Source organism: Thamnophis elegans, chromosome 15 (genome assembly GCF_009769535.1).
Source record: "Thamnophis elegans isolate rThaEle1 chromosome 15, rThaEle1.pri, whole genome shotgun sequence".
Classification (NCBI taxonomy): Eukaryota; Metazoa; Chordata; class Lepidosauria; order Squamata; family Colubridae; genus Thamnophis; species Thamnophis elegans.
Window position 1 is genome coordinate 3,148,535 of NC_045555.1, and position 22,792 is coordinate 3,171,326.

General features: G+C 45.9%; 1 protein-coding gene across 3 annotated transcripts in view; it reads left to right on the plus strand.

The window, feature by feature from the left end:
- NADK (NAD kinase) overlaps window positions 1–22,792 on the plus strand; it is a 49,067-nt gene that overhangs the window by 18,506 nt on the left and 7,769 nt on the right. For 2 of the 3 annotated variants that reach the window (XR_004256556.1, XM_032231819.1), the window contains exons 3-7: window positions 6,430–6,513; window positions 19,319–19,448; window positions 20,317–20,425; window positions 21,436–21,521; window positions 22,290–22,392. Coding sequence is in view for 2 of the 3 variants with exons in the window: in XM_032231819.1 (XP_032087710.1) it covers window positions 6,430–6,513; window positions 19,319–19,448; window positions 20,317–20,425; window positions 21,436–21,521; window positions 22,290–22,392 (512 nt within the window). In the remaining variant the exon portion in view is untranslated. Of the gene's footprint in view, window positions 1–6,429; window positions 6,514–12,297; window positions 13,116–19,318; window positions 19,449–20,316; window positions 20,426–21,435; window positions 21,522–22,289; window positions 22,393–22,792 lie in introns of those variants that run through there. The other variant, XM_032231820.1, reaches the window with a different exon arrangement.

Genomic DNA, 22,792 nt, shown 5'->3' on the forward strand with positions numbered 1-22,792 from the left:
TGCAACTAACAACAACAAAGATACACAGCTCTTCCCCAAACTTTTAAATCATTCGTTGCATCCCGTTTTTTTTTTTCCGTGCAAGAAAAAAGTCCCGTTTTCAGTATTTATTTCCTCTTGGTTTTGTTTCTTGGTCACTTTACAAACATTGAGTAAGGTGGGGAGGTCTGAGCTAAGAATTCATGAAAGACCTGATAAAAATAGAGAGGCTGATGTAGATAGGTGGAGCCATTCACTCTTAACATCATCGTCGTGTTACAAAAGGGGAAAATACCCAGGAAGTGATTGGAATCGTCGTGATGTGGTTCTCTTTCGCTGCTTAAAGAAGATCTTCATCCTATATATATATGATAGCAGACCTTATCTGTGAGCCTCTGACCTGGTCTGAGGAAGCTGCAGAAGAGGGGAAATTAATCTGGGTTATGGAATCTCAAAGGGACACGGTGGCTCAACGGCTAAGATGCTGAGCTTGTCGATCGGAAAGGTCGGCAGTTCAGCGGTTTTAATCCCTAGTGCTGCATAACAGAGTGAGCTCCCGTGACTTGTCCCAGCTTCTGCCAACCCAGCAGTTTGAAAGCACGTTAAAAAATGCAAGTAGAGAAATAGGAACCACTAATTTTGTTGGGAAGAGAACAGCGTTCCATGCGGCTTCAGGAGTTGAGTTATGGCGGCCACATGACCACGGAGACGTCTTTGGACAGCGCTGGCTCTTCGGCTTTGAAACGGAGATGAGCAGCGCCCCCTAGAGTCGGGAATGACTAGCACATCTGTGCGAGGGGAACTTTTACCTTTACCTATGGAATCTCAGCATCAAAGCTTTTTGCTGCAGCCACAAAACCGTTTTTAAAGCAGCCTTCGAAATAATCTGGGCAGAATTACTCAGTAGCGGGGGGGGGGGATTGCTCTTAAAAAAAAAAGACTGTGAAGCTAACTACACAGCCTAGTGGGTAAGGCACCAGGTTAGAAACCTGGTGGCTGTGAGTTCTAGTCTCTCCTTAGCCATGAAAATCAGCTGGGTGACTTTGGGCCAATCACACTCTCTCAGCCCAGCTCACCTCCCAAGGTTGTTGTGGAAAAATAGAAGGAAGAAGGTGTGTGGGGGATGTTCCCCACCTTGAGTTTTCTGTAAAAATAATAAAGGCAGGATAAGAATAGAATAGGGAAGAGAAGGGAAGAAAAGAGAGAATGGAATTGAATAGAGAATGGAAGGGAAGAGAATAGAGAAGGAATGGAATGGAATGGAATAGAGAATAGAATAGAGAAGAAAAGAGAATGGAATTGAATAGAGAAGGGAAGGGAAGGGAAGAGAAGAGAGAATAGAATAGAGAAGGGAAGAGAATAGAGAAGGAATGGAATGGAATGGAATAGAGAATAGAATAGAGAAGAAAAGAGAATGGAATTGAATAGAGAAGGGAAGGGAAGAGAAGAGAGAATAGAATAGAGAAGGGAAGGGAAGAGAAGAGAGAAGGAATGGAATAGAGAAGAGAGAAGAGAAGAAAAGAGAATGGAATTGAATAGAGAATGGAAGGGAAGAGAAGAGAGAATAGAATAGAGAAGGGAAGAGAATAGAGAAGGAATGGAATGGAATAGAGTATAGAATAGAGAAGAAAAGAGAGAATGGAATTGAATAGAGAATGGAAGGGAAGAGAAGAGAGAAGGAATGGAATGGAATGGAATGGAGAATAGAATAGAATACAGAAGGGAAGGGAAGAGGAGAGAATGGAATAAGTAGAATAGAATACAGAATAGAATAGAGAATGAAATGGAATAGAATAGAATAGAGAATAGAATAAGAATTAGAATTAGAATTGGAATAATAGAGCAGAAGCAACAGAACAGAATACATAAAGTAAAATAATAGATCCTGTTTTACCAGGCTGACAACAGAGAAAGGAATTCCCTTCACAAAATGAAAGGAACATACGAACAAAGCGGTTTTAGGAGGAACCTTGAAGATAATCTAATCCATCTCCTTGCAATATTGACTTCGAACAGAGCAATTCAAAATATTGATTTTTTAAAATTATTATTATTATTATTTTTTGCTTTGATCCTCAGCCCGGAAAGCAGCGTATAAATCCGAGCTTTGGGCTCTCAAGCCACGGGAATGTAAACCTTATTTGCTGAGACACAATAAAGGAGGCAGTGTTGTTGACTTCAAAGGTGCGAGAGAAAAAAAACAAGACATCTGTTGTCCGACTCTGACCTTGGCCGCAAATACACGGCACGTTCGGGTGGGATGAAGAGAAATCCAAGAGCAGAGAAAGTGCTGGCATGAGTTGGGAGAAGATTTGATAAGCCCACCTGCCTGAAAAGCTCTCCCTGCTTAAAATGCCAGGTTCTGCAGAGCAAAACTTCTAAAAAACCAACATAGGTTTACCTTTATTCCCAGTGTGCCTGGACACCCCTTTAATGATTTATTTTTATTGATTCCCCCCTCCCACATTTCTATAGCTGCCTATCTCTCACGGGGAAGTGTACACAATAGAACAGTGTTTCTCAAGCTTGGCAACTTGAAGATGTCCGGACTTCAACTCCCAGAATTCCCCAGCCAGCGAATGCTGGCTGGGGAATTCTGGGAGTTGAAGTCCGGATATCTTCAAGTTGCCAAGCTTGAGAAACACTGCAATAGAACAATCCGAACGGATAAAAAACAGATAGCAACCAAAATAAATGTAAAAGATTTTTAAAATGTCCAAAAAGAAAAATAAGAAAAAAAAAATCCCATTCAAGAGAGCATCCAGGTAGTTCTCGACTTAGGACCGTGAAGGAGTTCAACAGTTCTGCTGACATTCGTTAAGAAAGTTTTGCCCCATTTTTACTGTCTTGCCGCATTCGTCGTTAAGCGAATCTCTGCAGCCATTAAAGGCGGTCGCATGGCGGTTGAGTGAATCCGACTTCCCTATTGACTGGTGAAAGAGGTCGCAGACATCGTAAAAATGCATCAGTTGGCAAGCCGCTGGATTTTGATCACGTGGCTCTAAGGGTGCTGCAGCAATCGTGTCAAAATGGCCCTGTCACTTTTTCCCCCATACTGTCGTAACTTCAAACAGTCACTAAATGAACCGTTGTAGGTCGAGGACTAACCATCATTAGCAGGCTCCAGGTCCCAGACCAGTTGTCAAAAGCATTTTTTAAGGGCTAAAAGGGTTACTGATGAAGAAGAAGAGGAACAGCTGAGTCCAGTGCCTGATGTGTGGCTGCGGAGAAAGCAGAGAGGAGAGGAGAACAATGGAAATCTATGGGCCGGTCCTTGGGACGGAAGAGCCACCGCTGCTAGCGAAGCCCCACCGTAGCTCTGGGGATCAAAGGCAGGGGGGCAGAGATGCATAGATGTGGTAGAGGAGAGGAGAGTAGTGGAAATCTATGGGCCGCTCCTTGGGACGGAAGAGCCACCGCTGCTAGCGAAGCCCCACCGTAGCTCTGGGGATCAAAGGCAGGGGGTCAAAGATGAATAGATGTGGCGGACAACTATTCATCAGACAGACGGATGGTCTTGTTGGCCTGCGGTGAAACATTTTGTCGGGACTGCCGGTGCTCCTAATTATAGGAATCTTTTGAGTTCATTTCAGACGGTTTGTCGTGTTTGGGGAGCTGGGTCAGAATACCAGGCTGCAACCAGCCACACAAACAAACGAAGCCTCATCAGTGGGGTGCAGGCAGTACCCAAAACACACACACACTTCAGTCCATGGAAAAACCTCCCTTCACAGAACCGATCCCTGGTGCCCAAAACGTTAGGGGCCACTACCCTAGTCGATGGGACCCGTAACATGCCTCCTCTGCCAGATCTGGTGGGATTGGGTTGGTGTAACTGGGGAGAGGCAGTCCCCCAAATACCCTGGCTGTCAGGCCTGCAGCCATCTTTTCTTTTGCCATCTTTGCCCTACCACATTTTCTGTTATTCGACTATGCATTTTCTATGGTGGGAAAATGAGAGTTACCGGTAGATGATATGCAGCCATAACAACATTCTTTCTAGAAAACCAAGGTCATCCTTTGTCTTTGCACCTCTTCACTTGACCGGAACGGGTCAGGTGGAAGCTGCCAGCGTGGCAGTGGGAGATTGGACCATGGGAATGGACTTGTGGGTGTGTGGGACAAGATCTTGAACTTTCAACGGGGTGGGGAAAACCAGGAAGCTTTCAGATTCAGGTTTTCCCAGATGTGCCAACATGGCTCTCTTCATAAACTGGAACTTTGAGGAGTGCTTTTTCCCGGACTCTGATTTAATTCTGGGTGCTATTTGGAACCCCCGACACTGGCCCCATGTCATGTAGGGCTTTAAAAAGCCATAACCAGCACCTTCAGGGGGACCCGGAAACAAACTAGCAGTCAGCGGTACAGCTGACAGAGTTCTTTATCATTGCCACAGGTGACAGGTGAAAAGGTGAGGGACAGCTATGCTTTCCTAGTCCCCTGGGGCGAAGACATATCACCTCCAGGTGACTGACCACAAGACTTGGCAGTCACTTGGTTCCTTTTAGATTGCTAATCACCCCGTGAGGATTATTGGAAACGGTCAGGTTTTGTAAGGCCTGTCTTGAGTCACAGATACCTTTTGCGCCGGTTAATCTGCTTTAATGCCCTGAAGTAACGCGAAAGGATGCTTCCTGGGTGGGACCAACCCCCCCCCACCTCCCCAGATCTTCCGAAAAGGCCCTGAATCCCTGGGGAGCCACACAGTTAACCCCACGTTTTAAATCCCATTAGCCGTGGTTCTTTCCTTAACAACATTTCCAAACATTGATTTTCAAAAATCGAAAGGTCCCTGGCTGTTTGGCTCCTGGTCCCCAGTACTCACTCAAAGATCAAAGGTGATGCCTGTGCCAAAATTGGGATCTACCCCAGAACAGTATAATAGCAACCTCTGGAGATCTCTGTATGCAGAGCACAATTGTTCTTGCGACGTCTAAACAACCCCAGGCAGGACTATTCAAGGAGGTCTTGAACAATTGGGAATCCACGGGTTTTATTTTTTCTCCAAAGCGGTTGGAACAAAGGAAGTCTCACCTCTCGTTTTCCCCGCTCCGAATATCGTAAAAATACACTACTTTCGTTGCGCCAGCATAACCTGTTCTAAAAAAACCCCTCCTTTTGAAGTCACGGAAGGTTGCACCCAGATCTAATCGGGACCAACTAGCTTCCCCCCCCCCCCCAAAAAAAAAAATATGTCTAATTAGTGGAGGGAAATCCTTGTGGCAGAATACCTGCAAGCAGAAATGAAGAAAGACTGAGAGATTGCAACGTCTCTAACGGGAAACTTCTATTTCAACCCCCAGCAGGAACATGCGGATGGGGGCACCGGATGTTACAACCTTGTAGGAAATGGCCTCGCTTGCCGTATTTTTATTGACCATTTAAGGGACGCAGTGGTTCAGTGGCTAAGATGCTGAGCTTGTCGATCAGAAAGTTCGGCGGTTCGACGCGCCTCCTGATATCTTAAACCAATGTTTCTCGGCCCTGGCGTTTTACAGATGGGTGGACTTCAACTCCCAGGATTCCCCAGCTGCCTGGGGAATCCTGGGAGTTGAAGTCTGCCCGTTTGAAAATGGCCAAGATTGAGAAATACTGAATTAAGCTGTAAACCAGGGGTCTTCAAACTTTTTAAACAGGGGGGCCAATTCACGGTCCCTCAGACTGTTGGGGGCGGGGTTCCCTTGACTGGCTGGGTGGGTGTGGCTATGTGGTCATGTGACTGGGTGGACGTGGCCAATTTACCAGTCCAAACTTTTAATTTGTATTGCTCCTGGGGCTGAAAAGCAGGTTACTGAAGAGATGTGGCTGTCTTGGGTTATGTATAAAGGACTTATGTTTGTGTGTGTCTGTCTGTCAGTCTCCCCCTTCCCTCCCTCTTTGGAAGCTGAGGCCAACACGTGTCCCATTTTTGGGCCGTCGGCCTCCACAAGGTAGATGGGGGCCCAGCAGGTAGGCGGGGCAATGTGGGCAGAGCAGCCCCGTGGTCCTGCGTGGGCTGGGTTAATGGCTTTGGCAGGCCGTAGTTTGAGGACCCCTGCTGTAAACTATTGTTTCCAGTAGTTGGATTCTCCCGCACCTCCTTAAATCAAACTCAAACTCACTACATTGCTTCGGCGTGATGGGAACCCATTCTGTAGACCAGGTCAAGGTTCTCCAACCTTGGCAACTTTAAGACTCGTGGACTTCAACTCCCAGAGCTCCTTTCCTGAGGAATTCTGGGAGTTGAAGTCCAGAAGTCTTAAAAGTTGCCAAAGTTGGAGACCCGTGGACCAAACTACATTTTTTTCAGTAGCTTATTGAAATTTCATGAAGATGTTGACTCTGTTGCTGGTGTTTTTAGGATGGGGGGGGGGGGAGATCTATTGTAAATGGATGTCCTTAAAGTCCTTGAAGACAGCTTTGCACCTTCTTGAGATGCTAGGAACTAAATCCTGCCGTTTCTCTTCCTAGGAGGACACGTTCCTTACACGGACCATGCCCCGTCACCACCTTTGGACCAAAAGCTTGCATGTTGCAGAATCCCCAAACCATCATGTAAGTGGAAACCTTTTTTTTAAAAATCTTTTCCAGGAACGACACCCGATTAAATTAAGGAACTGTTGTGGAGAATTCCAGACGCCTTAATCTGGATGATTGAATTTGATTGTACTTTGCTTGGTTAAACACAGCATCTCTTGAAACTGTTTCCTTGTTTTCTCTCGTAAAAGCTGTGATTCATGCTTACGACGCTTACGTGCTTAGCCAAGGTGGATTTATATGTCTTTGATCGTGTCCATAAAAGGACAGCTGTGATACAATTTGTTTTCAAATGGAAGAGAAGGTGATGGCCGATTATCAAGGTGTGGTTTCCCCAGGTAGATGTTTGTCTCCTGTTTCCTACAGAAGACTTAACTTGAGTTCCATGTTTTGGAACAAGTTTTGGAGAACTTGACCTCGTGAACGTGACCTCCTCCACAGAAAGGGCCTCAGGGGTAGACAGGCTCTGACCAAAATCCTCTCCCAAAAGGGAAACCCGGTGGCTCAGTGGCTAAGATGCTGAACTTGTTAATCAGAAATGTCGGCAGTTGGGCAGTTCGAATCCCTAGCGCCGCGTAGCGGAGGGAGCTCCCGTGACTTGTCCCAGCTTCTGCCAACCTAGCAGTTCGAAAGCACGTAAAAAATGCAAGTAGAAAAATAGGGACCACCTTTGGTGGGAAGGGAACACCATTTGATGCGCCTTCGGGAGTTGAATCCTGCCGGCCACATGACCACGGAGACGTCTTTGGGCAGCACTGGCTCTTCAGCTTTGAAACAGATGAGCACCGCCCCCTAGAGTCGGGAACGACTAGCACATATGTGCGAGGGGAACCTTTACCTTTATGGAGTGAATGGACGACTTGAATGGTCATTTAATCGATTTTCCTATATGACGTAGAGATGGGGGATTGGTCTGCATTGTGCTTGGAGATTTGTATGATTCTTCCATTCAGTTTTCTTCTGCTGCCGAGTGACTTTAATATTACAGCTTATTTTTTTTTGGGGGGGGGGGGACGGAAATGAGTCTCCAAACGTTAAGGGATGTACCCTTGATTATAAGTTGAAAAGCGTCACTTCTCCTTTAGCTGTGCCAGCTGCTCACTTTGTCTGAAATGGGGAAACAGTTGGGGAACAAAATGGCACAGTATTTTCAGCTTACAGTTTCTCATTAAGAGAGCCTGGCCAGCGCCGTTGGTGTGAATGCCCGTTTTTATTTTTTTAACGTGTGTTAGGCAAGGTGGAAGTCTTTGAACCTTTAAACAACACGCATGTCTTAACTCAGTCTTGAGTAGCCATGGGTGTTCTCTCTATTTTGGCCAGTAGGTCTGCCTGGCCAGCTGATCGGATGATTAAATTAATTCCTTTTGCACCCAGACAGTGGCTGCAATTGTCCAGATTGCAAAGAAGCCAAGAATGAAACTATTCAAGATTTTGGCACGTTGTGTGAATCCAGTTGGTCTGACCTTGGTGGTGTATAAGCCTTAACCTTTTGAGTTACAAATTTCATGAGGGTTGCATATACATAGTGATCTGAATAGAATAGAATAGAATAGAACAAGGAATAAGGAACTCTGCATTCAGTGGGGTTATCTGGTTAAGTAATGAAGTAAATTCTCCTGTATCTTTTATATTGGTTGGGGCCTGCCAGTGGCCAGCAGAGTGGGCAGCAGATTCGGACAGTGAGGAGGTTGGGGAGGAACATGGTCCAGCCCTGGAGTCTGGGGAAGGCTCGGATGAGGGCTTTGTGTTGGAGGCAGAGAGGGGGCCAGAGCCATATGACAGTTATCAGCTGCCTTCAGACATCAGTGAGGCAGATGAACAGCTGGAGCCTGTTCCCAGTGGGCGCATGCGCAGAATTGCCAGACGAAGGGAACAGCTAAGGAACAAGGGTCGACTTGGGAGTAAGGCCACAGGTGGACAGTGAATGGCCCCTCCCAGAGGAAATAAAAGAGGAGCAAAAGGGGAGTGGAGCTTGCAGGAGACAATTAATTCGCTTAATTTGTTTGTGACTCTCCAAGGCTCCTTGCCAAGTTCTGTAGATATCAGCCTGGCAGCTCTCCAAGATGGATAAGGTCTGTGACCTCCGTCGAAAGACTTTGATGGACGTGAATGAGCAGAATTCACAGTAAATTAATAAAAGGGTTTTTTGTCAGGACCAGGAGTTTGCTTCATGCTCTCGGGAAGCCTCGATCAGAACAATATCATTTTGGACAGGTCTGTTTTCACAGTGAACAGGCGCCTTCTGCATAGACGATATTATACTTTGAATTATACTTGTTGAGTTGATGGCTTTGACCCAAAGTCGCCTATTGGTTGCATGGATGAAATTTGAATCGGGAACTTCCTTTGTTTTGTAAGCCAGAGAATCCAGAGACCGTGAAAATGGTTTCAACTCACCCGGGCACGTTGAAAAAGTAAATAAAAATAACTTTGCGTCTGCTCAACTTCCTTTCCGCTCAAGGCTTAAATTGCCTTTCTTTCCATCCCTTAAATTTTCCACAGATGGACTAGCCCCTTGATGCCACAAATTCCTCCTGGCAACTTAAATACAACAAATGCTACCGTACTTCCACACCCTGGACTATTCTCACCAGCGTTGAGCCCAGTTATGCAAAACCTCTGCAGATCTTGGATGAAATTTAGTTCTGTGTGCTAATCTTCTGGGGAAATCTATTTATTTTGGCACGGTTAGGTAGCTGAGCAGCGTTGGGATTCAAAAATGTTAGCAACCAGTTCTCTGCATGGTTGCTGCGTGGGCATGGCCTACTCAGCCTCCTGCACCATGGTCTGGGGGCATTTTCGCCCTCCCCAGGCTCCAGAGGCTTTTGCCAAGCCTCATGGAGGGCAAAAAAGGCCTCCCATGGGCACTGGAGACCCTCCAGAAACTAGCCCGTTTCCGGACTTCCAGAAGGCCTGTTCCCTGAGTCTCCGGGAAGGCGAAAACGGCCTCCCCTGGGCTCTGGAGGGCCTCCAGAAGCCAGAAACAGGCCAGTTTCCAGACTTCCGGAAGCCCCCTTTTTCACCCTCCCAGACCCTACATGCAGGCCTGTACTTACCCGGTGTGATTAACAGGCCACGTGGAGACTCCTGGGAAAGGCGGAGCCCGCTCGTCCTTGCAACAACCAGTTCCGTGAACCGGATGTAAAATTAGCACCCGGTTTGCCCGAACCGCTCTGAACCGTCTGAATCCCTCTCCTGTAAGCTGAGCTCTGAAGCCAAATTGAGGCTAAACTCAACAGCATAACCTCAGCCCCCCCAATTCTAGCTACATTCTCACGATCCAAGAAAGTTATTTGGGCCAGACACCCCCCCCCCCATGACTCCATCATTTTCTGTAGCTGCTGGGTCTCCCTCTCCCACCCACCCACCCTGGGAAAGTGCCAGCATCGAGCAGGTTGTTAGATCCACTCAAATGCAGTCCTGAGATTTTGGCAATTCTTTGTTCCTCTTGGCAATTTAAAATTCCTCCTGGTTCTCATCTTTCTCTGCTCCTTCAAAACAATTTGCAGCGGAAGGCAAGACCGCAAAGCGGGCCGATTGTGGTCAGGCTTGACCGTCGGAGAGAGGCAGACAAGGGTTAATATTTGTTGACTCGGCCGAACCGCGTAATCTGTGTCCTTCGTTTCTTCGCCTCTGAGTCAATTGTGGTTTAACTTGATTTTTTTCTTTCCCTCGCTTTCTTTCCCCGAACTCCCCAATCTGTAACCGCACTCCTGGGCATCCAAGCTGCAGGAAGGGACTGCTTCTTATAAAATTGGCCGATGAACTAGTTTGGGCTCTCCCACGCTCCGCGTTCCAGTCAGTTTTCTAATTCCTGCGCTTTTGCAGGTTGCAAAAATAAATAAATAAATCACCTCTACAATAGTGACCAAAATTGTGGAAACCATTTTTTTTTTGTGGGGGGGAGTGTATTTTTGAGGTTTGATGGCTAATAATACCCCTTTTGGGGGGGAGTAGTACCATTAAAATTATAAATATCAATGGAAAGATAATTCAATCAAGAATGTAAGGCAACAAAGTTTGTTCAGTTATCTGTATTCTATGAAAAGTGATAGGTCAGAAGCGGCCCAGCATTAAAACCCAGTTAATGGAAGCAATCATTGAATCTTGGCTGCAGAGCTAAAAAACCTGGTTCACTCCATGGGAAGACACTGTAAGGCTGTAATTCATGCTAAGGGTTATTAACTGACATGGTGATAATATTTGCATATCTCGTTTCTTTCTACCTGTTTCACTTTTCTCTTTATAACTGCTATTCTAATAGCAAATCCTTCCTAAAACTTACTGCATTACATTCTTCATTAAATAACCTTCCCGTTGATAACATAATTGTATGGTACTACCGTCTTTCTCTGAAAATAAGACAGGGTCTTATTTTCTTTTGACCCCCGAAATAAGTGCCTGTCCTTATTTTCGGGAAGGTCTTATTATTTTTGAGGGGCAGGAGGTGGCGGGCAGGGTCACCTCATGGCTGTTGCTGTGTTGCGCGCCACTGGGCCTGCCGCACACTTTGCGGCGGCCATTAGCATGACAGAAGGGGCGCAGTGGCCAGGGTTGCGTGAGTGGCCATTAGATAAGGGCATGTGGGGTGCATGGGGCGTGTTTCCCCATCCCTTCCCCCCCCCCCAGCCTCACCTCCTCACCTCATGTTTTTCGCGCGGCAAGCAACCAGCGGAAATGGCGGGGACCGATTGAACATGCGTACAAATATTTTTGGGGAGGGCTTATTTTAGTGCACCCGCTCAAAAGCCCAATAGGGCTTATTATCCAGGGGGGTCTTATTTTGGGGAAAACAGAGTACTAAAAAAAAAGTGGGGTTATTAGCCATCCAACCCACGAAAAAAGATTTTTTGGGGGGGAAAACCTTTTTTCTCAAAAGGTTTCCACAATTTTGGCCACTCCCCTGTTTTCCTTGAAAATAAAACCTCCCCAAGTAATAGGCCCAATCATGCTTTTGGGCACATGTGCTTAAAATAAGCCCTCCCCTGAAAATAAGCCCCCCTGAAAATATTGCAACACAGCAGCGGCCACAAGGTGATCATGCTCTCTGCCTCCTCAAAAATAATAAGACCTTCCCGAAAATAAGGTCAAGCGCTGATTTCAGAGATCAAAAGACAATAAGACCCCTGTCTTATTTTGGGGGAATCTATCTATCTATCTATCTTTTGTTCTATCTGTCTGCCTATCTGTCTGTCTGTCATCTATCTATCTATCTATCTATCTATCTATCTATCTATCTATCTATCTATCATCTATCTATCCTGTTTCCCCCAAAATAAGACATTCCCCGGATAATAAGCCCAATGGGGCTTTTGGGCACAAGTGCTTAAAATAAGCCCTCCCTGAAAATATCGCAACACAGCAGTGGCCACGAGGTGACCACGCTTGCCGCCTCCTGCACCTCAAAAATAATAAGACCTCCCCGAAAATAAGGCCAAGCGCTTATTTTGGGGGGGGGGGGAGTTTCAAAAGAAAATAAGAGCCTGTCTTATTTTCGGGAAAACACGATATTAGAAGCTGAACAACAGAGGGGAAAAACCGAAGATGACCAACCTCAGTAAGAGGAACGATACTGACTCAGTCCCTACTGTGAACATTTCGCGGAGACACACACACACACACACACACACACACACACACACACACACCTACCTACCTACCTTTCCCTCCCTTCCAGGTGACAGCCAGGCCTTCCCGTGGTTTGTAAGGGTTAAAGGCAATGTTGCCGCTGATTCAACTTTGGACTTACATCACTCGGTTTTTTTTATCACAGCTGAGACGGGGAGTGAGTCCTCCTCCTCCTCCTCCTCGGGGTTGTACAATATAATAATGTGCGCTGAGATTAATCCACTGGCCAAGGAGGCACTGTGCGTTTCTGGACTCGAAAAGGCGAGTCTGAAACATTCGGAGTGGGAAAGAGACGAGAACAGCAGGCATTAGGAGGAACACAGCAGCTGAGCCGATTCGACTTCCCGCCACGGCTTCGCACCCTTTTCTTTCAGTTTTGGATCCATCTGGCAAGGTTTTTTAAAAGTCCACATTTACTTCTCCAAATTATTTTATCTCTCTCTCTCCCCACTTTAAGTATCCCAAGCTGCCTGTTTGAGCAGGCAGTGGCTTTCCGCTCCACTCTCTGCTTTTCATCGGAAACTCTGTTATGAAGCGGAGGACGGATTGTGGTTTGTTAACGCAACGACGCAAAGCCTGAAGTGGATTAAAAACTTTGTTTGTAAACACCACCACCGTTTCGAGCGACTAGAAGCTGGAGAAATTAAGTCTTTTTTTTAAAAGACTTAACACTGAGCACTTTTCTTCTTCTTTTTTTTTTGGAAAGAAAATTATTTTATGATTTGAGAGGTCCTGGATAAATTCTTTACTGGGTTTTTCCAGAAAACAGCGATACTGATTTATTTATTTTTTGGGGGTGGCAGATTGTGTGGTCGAATCAAACCAAACCGAAAAATGGAAGTCGGACTTAAGCTTGCCGTGTTTCGGTAGCTGTTTGGCTCCCAAACTTTTTATTTTGAGGCTTGTTTTTCCCCCGTGGGCTCACCGTGTGCTTTGGAGAGGAGGATGAAAATTTTTCAGCACTCTTCGTTTGGCCGGGCCACATGGAAGTGGTGAGTCTTGGGAGGGAAGGGAAGTTTGTGTGTTGTGAGTAGAAAATAGAGAAAGTGAAGAGGATTTTGACAGCTTGTAAGTTGTTGGCAAGGCATCCTCAGAAGGCATTAATTATGGCTTGTCTTAGAGAAAAGTTACTGAAAAATTGGGTGGCTCTTTTCAAAATGCTGAATCACATTTTTTTTCCTGGTTCCACCTTGATGTAAACTGCAGGTTAGGACGAAAATGCCTTACAGGGTAAATGTTCTCCGAGGTATAGTTTCTAATTCCCCTTTCCTTTCTTTTTATTATTTCCCAATCTTCCTTCCTCCCTTTCCCACTCTTCCATCATCTCCTTTCTCTCCATTTTTCTTTCCTTCCTTCCTTCCTTCCTTCCTTCCTCCCTTCCCCTTCTTTCTTCCTTTCTCCCCCCCCACTTCCATGACCTTCCTATTCTCCATTTTTTTCTTTCTTCGTCCCTCCCTTCCTTCCCCCTCCTTCTTTCTTCCTTCCCCTCCTCTTTCATGACCTCCCTTCTCTACATTTTTCCTTCCTTCCTTATTTCTTCCTCCCCCACTCTTCCATTAGCTTCCTTCTCTCCACTTTTTCTTCCTTCCTTGTTTCCTTCCTCCCTTTCTTTCTTTTTCTTTCTTCCTCTCCCCCTCTTCCATGACCCCCCTTCTCTCCATTTTTCCTTCCTTCCTTCTTCCTTTCTCCTTCCTTCCCTCTTCCATGACTTCCCTTCTTTCCACTTTTCCTCCCTCATTTTCCTCCTCCCTCCCTCCTTCCCTCCCTTCCTCCTCCTTCCTTCCTTTCTTCTTTCCTCTCCCCCTCTTCCATGACCTCCCTTCTCTCCATTTTTCCTTCTTCCTTCCTCCTTCCCTCACTCTTCCATGACATCACTTCTCTCCACTTTTCTTTCCTTCCTTCTTTCCCTCCTCCCTCCCTCCTTTCCTTCCTTCCTCCTCCTCCCTTCCTTTCTTCCTTCCTCTCCCCCTCTTCCATGACCCCCCTTCTCTCCATTTTTCCTTCCTTCCTTCTTCTTTTTTCCTTCCCTCCCTCTTCCATGACCTCCCTTCTCTCCACTTTTCCTTCCTTCCTTCTTTCTCTCCTCCCTCCCTCCTTCCCTTCCTTCCTCCTCCTTCCTTCCTTTCTTCTTTCCTCTCCCCCTCTTCCATGACCTCCCTTCTCTCCATTTTCCTTCCTTCCTTCCTTCCTCCCTCCCTCCCTCCCTCTCTCCCTCTTCCATTACCTCCCTTCCCTCCATTTTTCCTTCCTTCTCTCCATTTTTCCTTCCTTCCTTCTTTCCTTCCTTTCAGATTTTCCTGCTTGGAAGTATATAGAGAACATCATATGACAAGTTAAAACCCAAGTTCAAAGTTCTATGTTTCCTTTTGTGTTTAAGAAATGGTTGGGTGATTGTTAATTTCTTCCTTTGCCGTATTCCTGGTGGTGTAGCCTGCCTGTCTTCTGTGCAGCTTTAAAATAGGGTTTTATAATCACCTTTTGGAGGTTATGTAAGGTGGTAGAGAGAGATGGCTTAGGATTTAGCCTGGGTTCATTGCCAAGACCTTCTGGCATTCTTAGAAACACAAAAAACAAATTTATGTCCAGATTGGAAGTCTTGGCTTGAAGAGAGCACACAGGGTTGGCTATTGATTTATTTTTAAACACTTTTATCTCCTACTTTTTACTGATAAAACAGCCGGGGAAAATATTTGCCTAATATTTTGTAAGTGTTAACCTAACCAAAGTGATTCTAAATTGCAACATCGCATTTAGTTAATTGTTAATATAATATCGAGAGAACTATACTGTAACAGTGAAAAATTATTTAATTCCGGCCCTAGAAATCATGGGTTTAGTTTAGTAGAATTCTAGATAGATAGATAGCTGATAGATAGATAGATAGATAGATAGATAGATAGATAGATAGAGAGAGAGAGAGAGAGAGAGAGAGAGAGAGAGATAGATAGATAGATAGATAGATAGATAGATAGATGATAGAGAAAATGGATAGATGGATGGACAGACAATTTGCTGCTGTATAAATATTCTTTAATTCCTGCCCTAGAAATCATAGGTTTAGTTTAGTAGAATTCTTATGTATGTGAGAGGTAGGTAGGTAGGTAGGTAGGTAGGTAGGTAGGTAGGTAGGTAGGTATAGATAGATAGATAGATAGATAGATAGATAGATAGATAGATAGATAGATAGATAGATAGATAGATAGATAGATAGATAATGGGTAGGCAGACAGACAATTTGCTACTGTAGAAATAATAGATCTCTCTAATTGCCACTGCAAGTTCTCTGTTAATTTTCTAATATTCTTTTAAAACCGATTGGGTGACCATCTTGTAGCATAGAGTTCCCCAGTTTGCAGCCTGCAAAGAAACGTCACTTTTCATCTCTGTTTCAGAAGAAAAACCCAGCCTAATTTCTTTCTCCACGCGCAGAAAGATTTTCAACAAATCCGAAGGATTAGGCATGAAATACCTTTCCTCTTACCTTTCGCTTGCATTCTTAAATACCCAGATTCACCCCAGGCTAAACTTACTTGCAAAAAGGAAGGAAGGAAGGAAGGAAGGAAGGAAGGAAGGAAGGAAAGGAAGGAAGGAAGGAAGGAAGGAAAGAAAGAACAAGAATGCATAAGAATGCAGTTATTTTTTAAAATCAAGAACTGCCCCTTTTTTAATTAAAAAAAATGTGCTAAATGAAACTTTTTTCGAAGCGATAAGAAAACTTTTCTGATAACAAAAGCTGTGTTTGATTGCAAAACATTCACAGCTCTAGGCTGGCCAGCTTCTCCAAAGAGACCTCAAAATTGCATGAGAAAAAGGAGATTTTTACCCAGCGGAGGTTTGTGTTTGCCTGTTTATCAGATTCGCAACTGGAACGCAAAGTCCTTGGGGTGGGGGAATCCTTGCATTGTTGCGTTCGCTTCCTTCCCAACTATTTTACTAAGCCAGTCTCAGAGTCCTTGGGGTCGATCACTTCTAGGCTCGGCTACAGCCACAGAAATGTGACAATTAACACAACCTACCAGCTCTTTTGTCCAACACAGGCAATCCTCAACAACTCATCTAAACTCAAGTTTCCAAAGTCTTTGCCTTGGAGATTGGATGTTAATATGAATCTAGTTAATCAGTTCATTGGTTTAGATCATCTCTTAAAAGCTGAATTTTAATATATCCCTAAGAGCTGAATTTTAACCTTCTTCCTGGGAAATCTACGGTCATATCTGAAAGCATCTAACCATGTCCTACTTCCTTTTCTGCAAGCATTTTATAGGGACATCTGCTATCAACTTTATTTCATAACTTTAAAAAAAAACAAACCCACACGAAATGTGTCGAGTCCATTCCGAGATTTTCCAAATTGGCATTGAGTTGAGTTTGAGTTGAGTTGAGCTTATTGGTCTTGTACGCTGCCCACTCCCGAAGGACTCCGGGCGGCTTACAATAAACAAGGGAAGGGGATAAATAAACAAAACAACACTTTAAAACACACAACATTCACAGTTACCGTGGGGCTGGGTATTTCAAACCAGTTCATGGTTTGAGCCGGGGGGTTGGACTAGAAGACCTCTGAGCTCCCTTCCCACTCTTGTTCTTTTTTGACAGAGAGGTGTGCCTTTATTTCTAAAACGTAGCTTATCTCCAGGATTTAAGGTTCCTCTCCTTAAAAACTCCATCCGAGAGAACAGCAAGCTTCATCATCTCAAACTCTAGAAAAGGAGCAAATTTAAACCACGCATGGATTTTGATAACGGCTTCTGGCACAACAATGGGGCTCCTGTCTTTACCAAGCCGCCTTTCCCGTAGACAGTCGGCAGAAATATTCCCGTACCACGGCGTTCGATGCCGCTTCGCCATCTCTGCCCTGGCATAAGAGAGAGCTTGTGTCTTCCCTCCGCATTGCTCCACTCCCAAATGTGCTTTTGCGTGGGAACGGTGCGTGGGGTTATAAACTGTTGGATGACCGGCAATCCGAAAGTTGCAGCCACACCTTCTCTACTTTTGACGCATTTGAACATTGCATAAGATGGAGCCGGAGATTTTGGCGTGGCACCAAAATGGGCGTTTGGCAGCTGGAGAGTTCAGCTGCCTAGGGCAGTGTTTCCCAACCTTGGCAATTTGTATGGTGGGTGGACTTCAACTCCCAGAATTCCCCTGCCTGCAATGGGGCCTTGTGGGAGGTGTGTAGAGAGTCTGGCCAGGATGCCAAAAGTTTGGAAATCACCGTCCTTCCGGCTGAATGCAGTGCACTCTAAAAGTATGGGCAAAATATAGAATAGAATAACAGAGATGGAAGGGACCTTGGAGGTCTTCTAGTCTGACCCCCTGCTTAGGCCGAAAACCCTGCACTGGGCGGGAAAACAGATTTAATAAGTAAATAAGACGGAATGGGTTTAACCCATTTGGTAGTCTCTTTTTGCAGTTTGTAACTGCAAAAGTTTGTAATTTGGGTTTTTTTTTTTTGCTAAAGGGCCACTTTGCAGATTTGAACACGGGGCCCCATCTAACAAAATGAAATTCAATGGTGAAAAGAGTAAGGTTCTACATTTAGGCAAGAAAAACGAAATGCCCAGGTACAGTATTGGTTGGTACTTGGCTCAATAGCAGTAACTGGGAGAGGGATCTTGGAGTCCTAGTGGAGAACCATTTAAATAGGAGCCAGCCGTGTGCAGCAGCTGCCAAAAAAGCCAACACACTTCTAGGCTGCATAAACAGAGGGATGGAATCAAGATCAAGTGAAGGGTTAATACCACTTTATAAGGCCTTGGTAAGGCCACACTTGGAATCCTGAATTTAGTTTTGGTCGCCACGATGTAGAAAAGATGTGAAGACTCTGGAAAGAGTGCAGAGAAGAGCAACCAAGAGGATTAGGGGACTGGAGGCTAAAACATATAAAGAACAATTGGTGGAATTGAGTATGTCTAATTTAGGGATGCAGTGGCTCAGTGACTAAGACGCTGAGCTTGTCGATTGGAAAGGTTGGCAGTTCGAATCCCTAGTGCTGCGTAACGGAGTGAGCTCCCGTTCCTTGTCCCAGCTTCTGCCAACCTAGCAGTTTGAAAGCACGTAAAAAATGCTAGTAGAAAAATAGGAACCACTAATTTTGGTGGGAAGGGAACAGCGTTCCATGCGCCTTTGGCATTGAGTCATGCCGGCCACATGACCACCGAGACGTCTTCGGACAGCGCTGGCTCTTCGGCTTTGAAATGGAGATGAACGAGTAGCACATAGGTGCAAGGGGAATCTTTACTTTTAGTTTAATGAAAAGAAGGACTAGGGGGAGACATGATAGCAGTGTTCCATTTTTTGAGAAGCTACCACAAAGAAGAGGGAGTCAAGCTATTCTCCAAAGCCCCTGAAGGGTAGGACAAGAAGCAACGGATGGAAACTAATCAAGGAGAGAAGCAACCGCGAACTAAGGAGAAATTAATCCCTGGAACAATTTGCCTCCGGAAGTTGCAAATGCTCCAATACTGGAAGTTTTGAGGAAGAGATTGGACAAATTATTTGTCCAACTGAAATGGTCTAGGGCTTCCAGCCTCAGCAGTGGGTTGGACTAGAAGACCTCCAAGGTCCCTTCCAACTCTGTCATTCCGTTATTCTTTGACAGAAAGGTGTGCCTTTTTCTCTAAAACGCAGCTTGTCTCCAGGATTTAAGGTTCTAGTCCTCTAGGAGCAGGACAGGCCCTGTGGACAGACGGGGGGGGGGGGGGAATGAATTAAGACACAGGTTCTTGAACAAATCACTCCAGAATCTCCCAACGGAATAAGCTTCCAAACGCCCAGCATTCGTGAGCCCTGCCTTTCTGAATTATTTGCTCTCACTGTTAACAGAAACGGTGCTGGGAAATTCCTCAACAGAAGCCGTGTGTGCCTGTTGGTACGAGTGACAGTCTCATTATATAAAAGATGGCATTTTTTTTAAAAGGCCCAGGGGGACACGTGGCCGTATTCTGGCCTGTAAAATAAAAATAAAAACCAGCTGTTTAAAAGTCCTTCCTCCCCTTAATTTTTTTTTTTTTAAAAAAACAACAACATCCAGCCTGGGGAAATTCACATTTCAATGCATTCTTGGAAAATTCTATTTTCTGGTGCCAGAGGAAAACCAGCAGGCAAAGGAGAAAGTGTGTGTGTGTGTGTGTGTGTGTGTGTGTGTGTGTGTGTCTCATACTGATGGCGTCCTGGTCTTGTTGTCTTCCCACAGGCACATTCAGGACCCGGCAAGCCAGCGGTTGACATGGAACAAACCTCCCAAAAGTGTCCTTGTGATCAAGAAGATCCGAGACGCCAGTCTCCTTCAGCCCTTCAAAGACCTCTGCATTTATTTGACCGAGGTGAGTTGGGCTCTCCCTTTCTCTCCTTTCTCTTCCTCTCTCTTCCTCTCTCCTCTCTCTCCTCTAGCTCTCTTTCTCTCCTTTATCTCCCTCCCCCCCTCTCTTTCTCTCCTTTAGCTCTCTCTCTCTTTCTCCCTCCCTCTCTTTCTCTCCTCTATCTCTCCCTCTCTCTATTTCTCTCTCCTCTCTCTCTCTTCCTCTCTCTTTCTCCCTCTCTCTCTTCCTTCTCTCTTTCTCTCCTCTAGCTCTCTCTCTCTTTCTCCCTCCCTCTCTTTCTCCCCTCTAGCTCTCTCTTTCTCTCTCCTTTCTCTTTCTCTCTCCTCTCTTTCTCTCTCTCCCTCTCTCTATCCTCTCTCTTTCTCTCCTATAGCTCTCTCTCTTTCCCCCCCTCTCTTCCCCTCTTTCGCTCCTCTGGCTCTCTCTTTCTCCCTCCTCCCCCCTCTTTTTCTCCTCTAGCTCTCCCTCCCTCCCTCTCCCCCTCTCTACTCTAGATCTCTCTCTTTTTCTCCCTGCCTCCCTCTCCCCGCCTCTCTTTCTATCCTCTAGCTCTCCCTCTCTTCTCTCTTTCTCTCTCCTCTCTCTTTCTCTCTCCTCTCTTTCTCGCTCCCCCCTCTCTTCCCCTCTCTTTCTCCCTCTCTCTCTCCCCTCTCTCTTTCTCTCCTCTAGCTCTCTCTTTCCCTCTCTCCCTCTCTCCCCCTCTTTCTCTGTCTCCTCTCTCTATTTCTCTCTCCTCTCTTTCTCTTCCCCTCTTCCTCTCTCTCTTTCTCCTTCTCTCTCCCCCCTCTCTCTTTCTCTCTCTCTCTCTTTCTCTCCTCTAGTTCTCTTGTTGTTGACTTGTTGTTGTCCATGCCACCTTCCTCCTTTCCAGGTGAACAACATGCTGGTGTACGTAGAGAAGAAGATCCTGGAAGATCCAGCCATCATGAACGACGAGAGCTTTGGGTCTGTGAAGAAGCGGTTTTGCACTTTCAGCGAAGGTAATGGAGCAACGGCCAGGTGGATCGAACGGACTGGTGCACCACGTAGTAGGACGTCTACGAGAAAGAAAATCAGAAAGATGATAGGGGGGTTGGTCCTCAGCATACGACCAGTTGCTTATGAAGGCCCCCCCCCGAAAGCTACTTGGTTCAAAGATCCTATGTTGGGAGCTGGGAAGCTGTGTGATGATGTGACCATATTGACAGTCAGCCCACTTTTACAACAGTGGGCTGGTTGCAGTGCTCTGCAGTCATGTGACTCCCATTCGGGATGGTATTGTAGGAAATTGGCGGAGTGGTGTGGTGGCCTAGAGGCAGCGTTCTCACCTCGCAACCAGGAGGCTGTGAGTTCGATCCTAGGTAGAGGCAGATATTTCTCTCTCTGGGCACAATGAGAAATCTATCTGCCGAACAAAACTCCGCATTGGCAATAGGAAAGGCATCCGGCCAGTAAACTCTCTGCTAGCTCCATTCAGTTGCCCAAATTCCACCCCGCAAGGGATTATGGGGTCATTACATGATGATGATGATTGCAGGAAATGGGCATTTATTTCCAGTTTCCAGCAAAAAGGGTTCACTTAATGACTTAACAGCGGCAAATGTCATAAAATCAGGCCCAGTCATCTGGTGACTTGCTTTACGCCTGTCACAACATACAACTATAAACGTGGAGCTGAGTTACGGTCATAACTCAAGGACTGCCTGTATATGGAGATATATTAATTCTAAGGGGGAAATAGGTAGGAGCCTTCTCACCATATCCCATTTTTCTCAACAAATCTTATTAAAGAAGAGTCTGTTAAGAATTTACAGGCTTGGAAAGAATTTAATTTTTGATGTCAAAAAACTGCCAGAAAGCCCACCATGAATATTATGAAATGACCATGGTTAAAACAGGACCAGATGGAAGGGTCTTCCATTCGGTCGTCCGGCTGTATCTTTCCTTGTTTAATTGGTAAGATTAAGAATCAAAGATCTTGAAATGTTAATTTCCCCCTGTGTTTTTGTAGATTATGACGATATCTCCGATCAGATAGACTTTATCATCTGCCTGGGCGGAGATGGGACGTTACTCTACGCTTCGTCACTTTTTCCAGTAAGTTCCTCTCCAGCCTATTTCTTTACATAACTTAAATCATTTCCATTATCTGAAGTTGTGTGTTCAGGTGTTCTAAGCCAGTTCCTCAAACACAACAATCCTTCTGAGGTTAACTCCCAAGATTCCTTGATTTAGGAGCGCCAGAAGCCCCGGCAAAAGGTTTCTCTCTCACCGCAGGCTAACAAGACCATCCAGCAGGGAGATGAATAGTTGCCTGCCACTTCTATTCATCTCTGCCCCCTGTCTTTGATTTCCAGAGCTAGGGTGGGGCTTCGCTAGCAGCAGTGGCTCTTCCGTCCCGAGGACCGGCCCATAGATTTCCACTGCTCTCCTCTCCTCTGCCACATCTATTAATCTCCGCCCCCTGCCTTTGATCCCCAGAGCTAGGGTGGGGCTTTGCTAGCAGCGATGGCTCTTCTGTCCCAAGGACTGGCCCATAGATTTCCATTGTTCTCCTCTCCTCTGCCTTCAGTGCATCCACAGGTCAGGCACTGGACCCAGCTGTTCCTCCTCTTCCTCATCAGCCACCTCCAGACCTGGGGGTGTTGACCTTCCCATCTGAAGGCTGATGGACAGCCTAGGCTCTGCCTCTGTCTCTCTCACACTCTCTCTCTGCCAGCTCCATTCCCTCTTCCCCCTCGGAGCTCCCAGGTTGCCTTAATGCTGATTCTGACTCCCACGCCTCCTCCTCCTCTGATTCGACTGCTGGAGGGGTCAACGTCCGACTCCCCCCACCCACTTTGTTTTTTTTCCCTTTCCCAACAGATGAGTGTCCCTCCAGTCATGGCTTTCCATTTGGGGTCCCTGGGCTTCCTCACCCCCTTCAATTTTGAGAACTTTCAGTCTCAAGTCACCCAGGTCATAGAAGGTAAGTTCTTAAGGGGTCCTTCCATTTCTACGGGCTGCTCCTAAGGGGTGTGGGCGTCTTCTCTGGTGGACGGTGTCGAATGGGTGGATTTTGTCTGCCTCCGCACTGATCAATTCAGGGTCCCCAAAATGCTTTTGGTGTGCTGTCAAGTTACATCACCAATGGGGCATCGTCATTGAAAGACAGGGAGAGGGAGGAATGGAGGGAGAGAGAAGAGAGAAAGGAGAGAGTGAGTGGGGGAGGCAGAGAGAAACGGAGGGAAGGAGGAGAGAAACAGAAGGAGAGAGAGAGACTGAGGGAGGGAGAGAAAGGAGAGAGAGAGATATGGAGAGACAGGGAGGGAGGGAGAGAAAGGAGAGAGAGAGAGATGGAGGGAGACAGAGGGAGGTAGGGAGGAGAG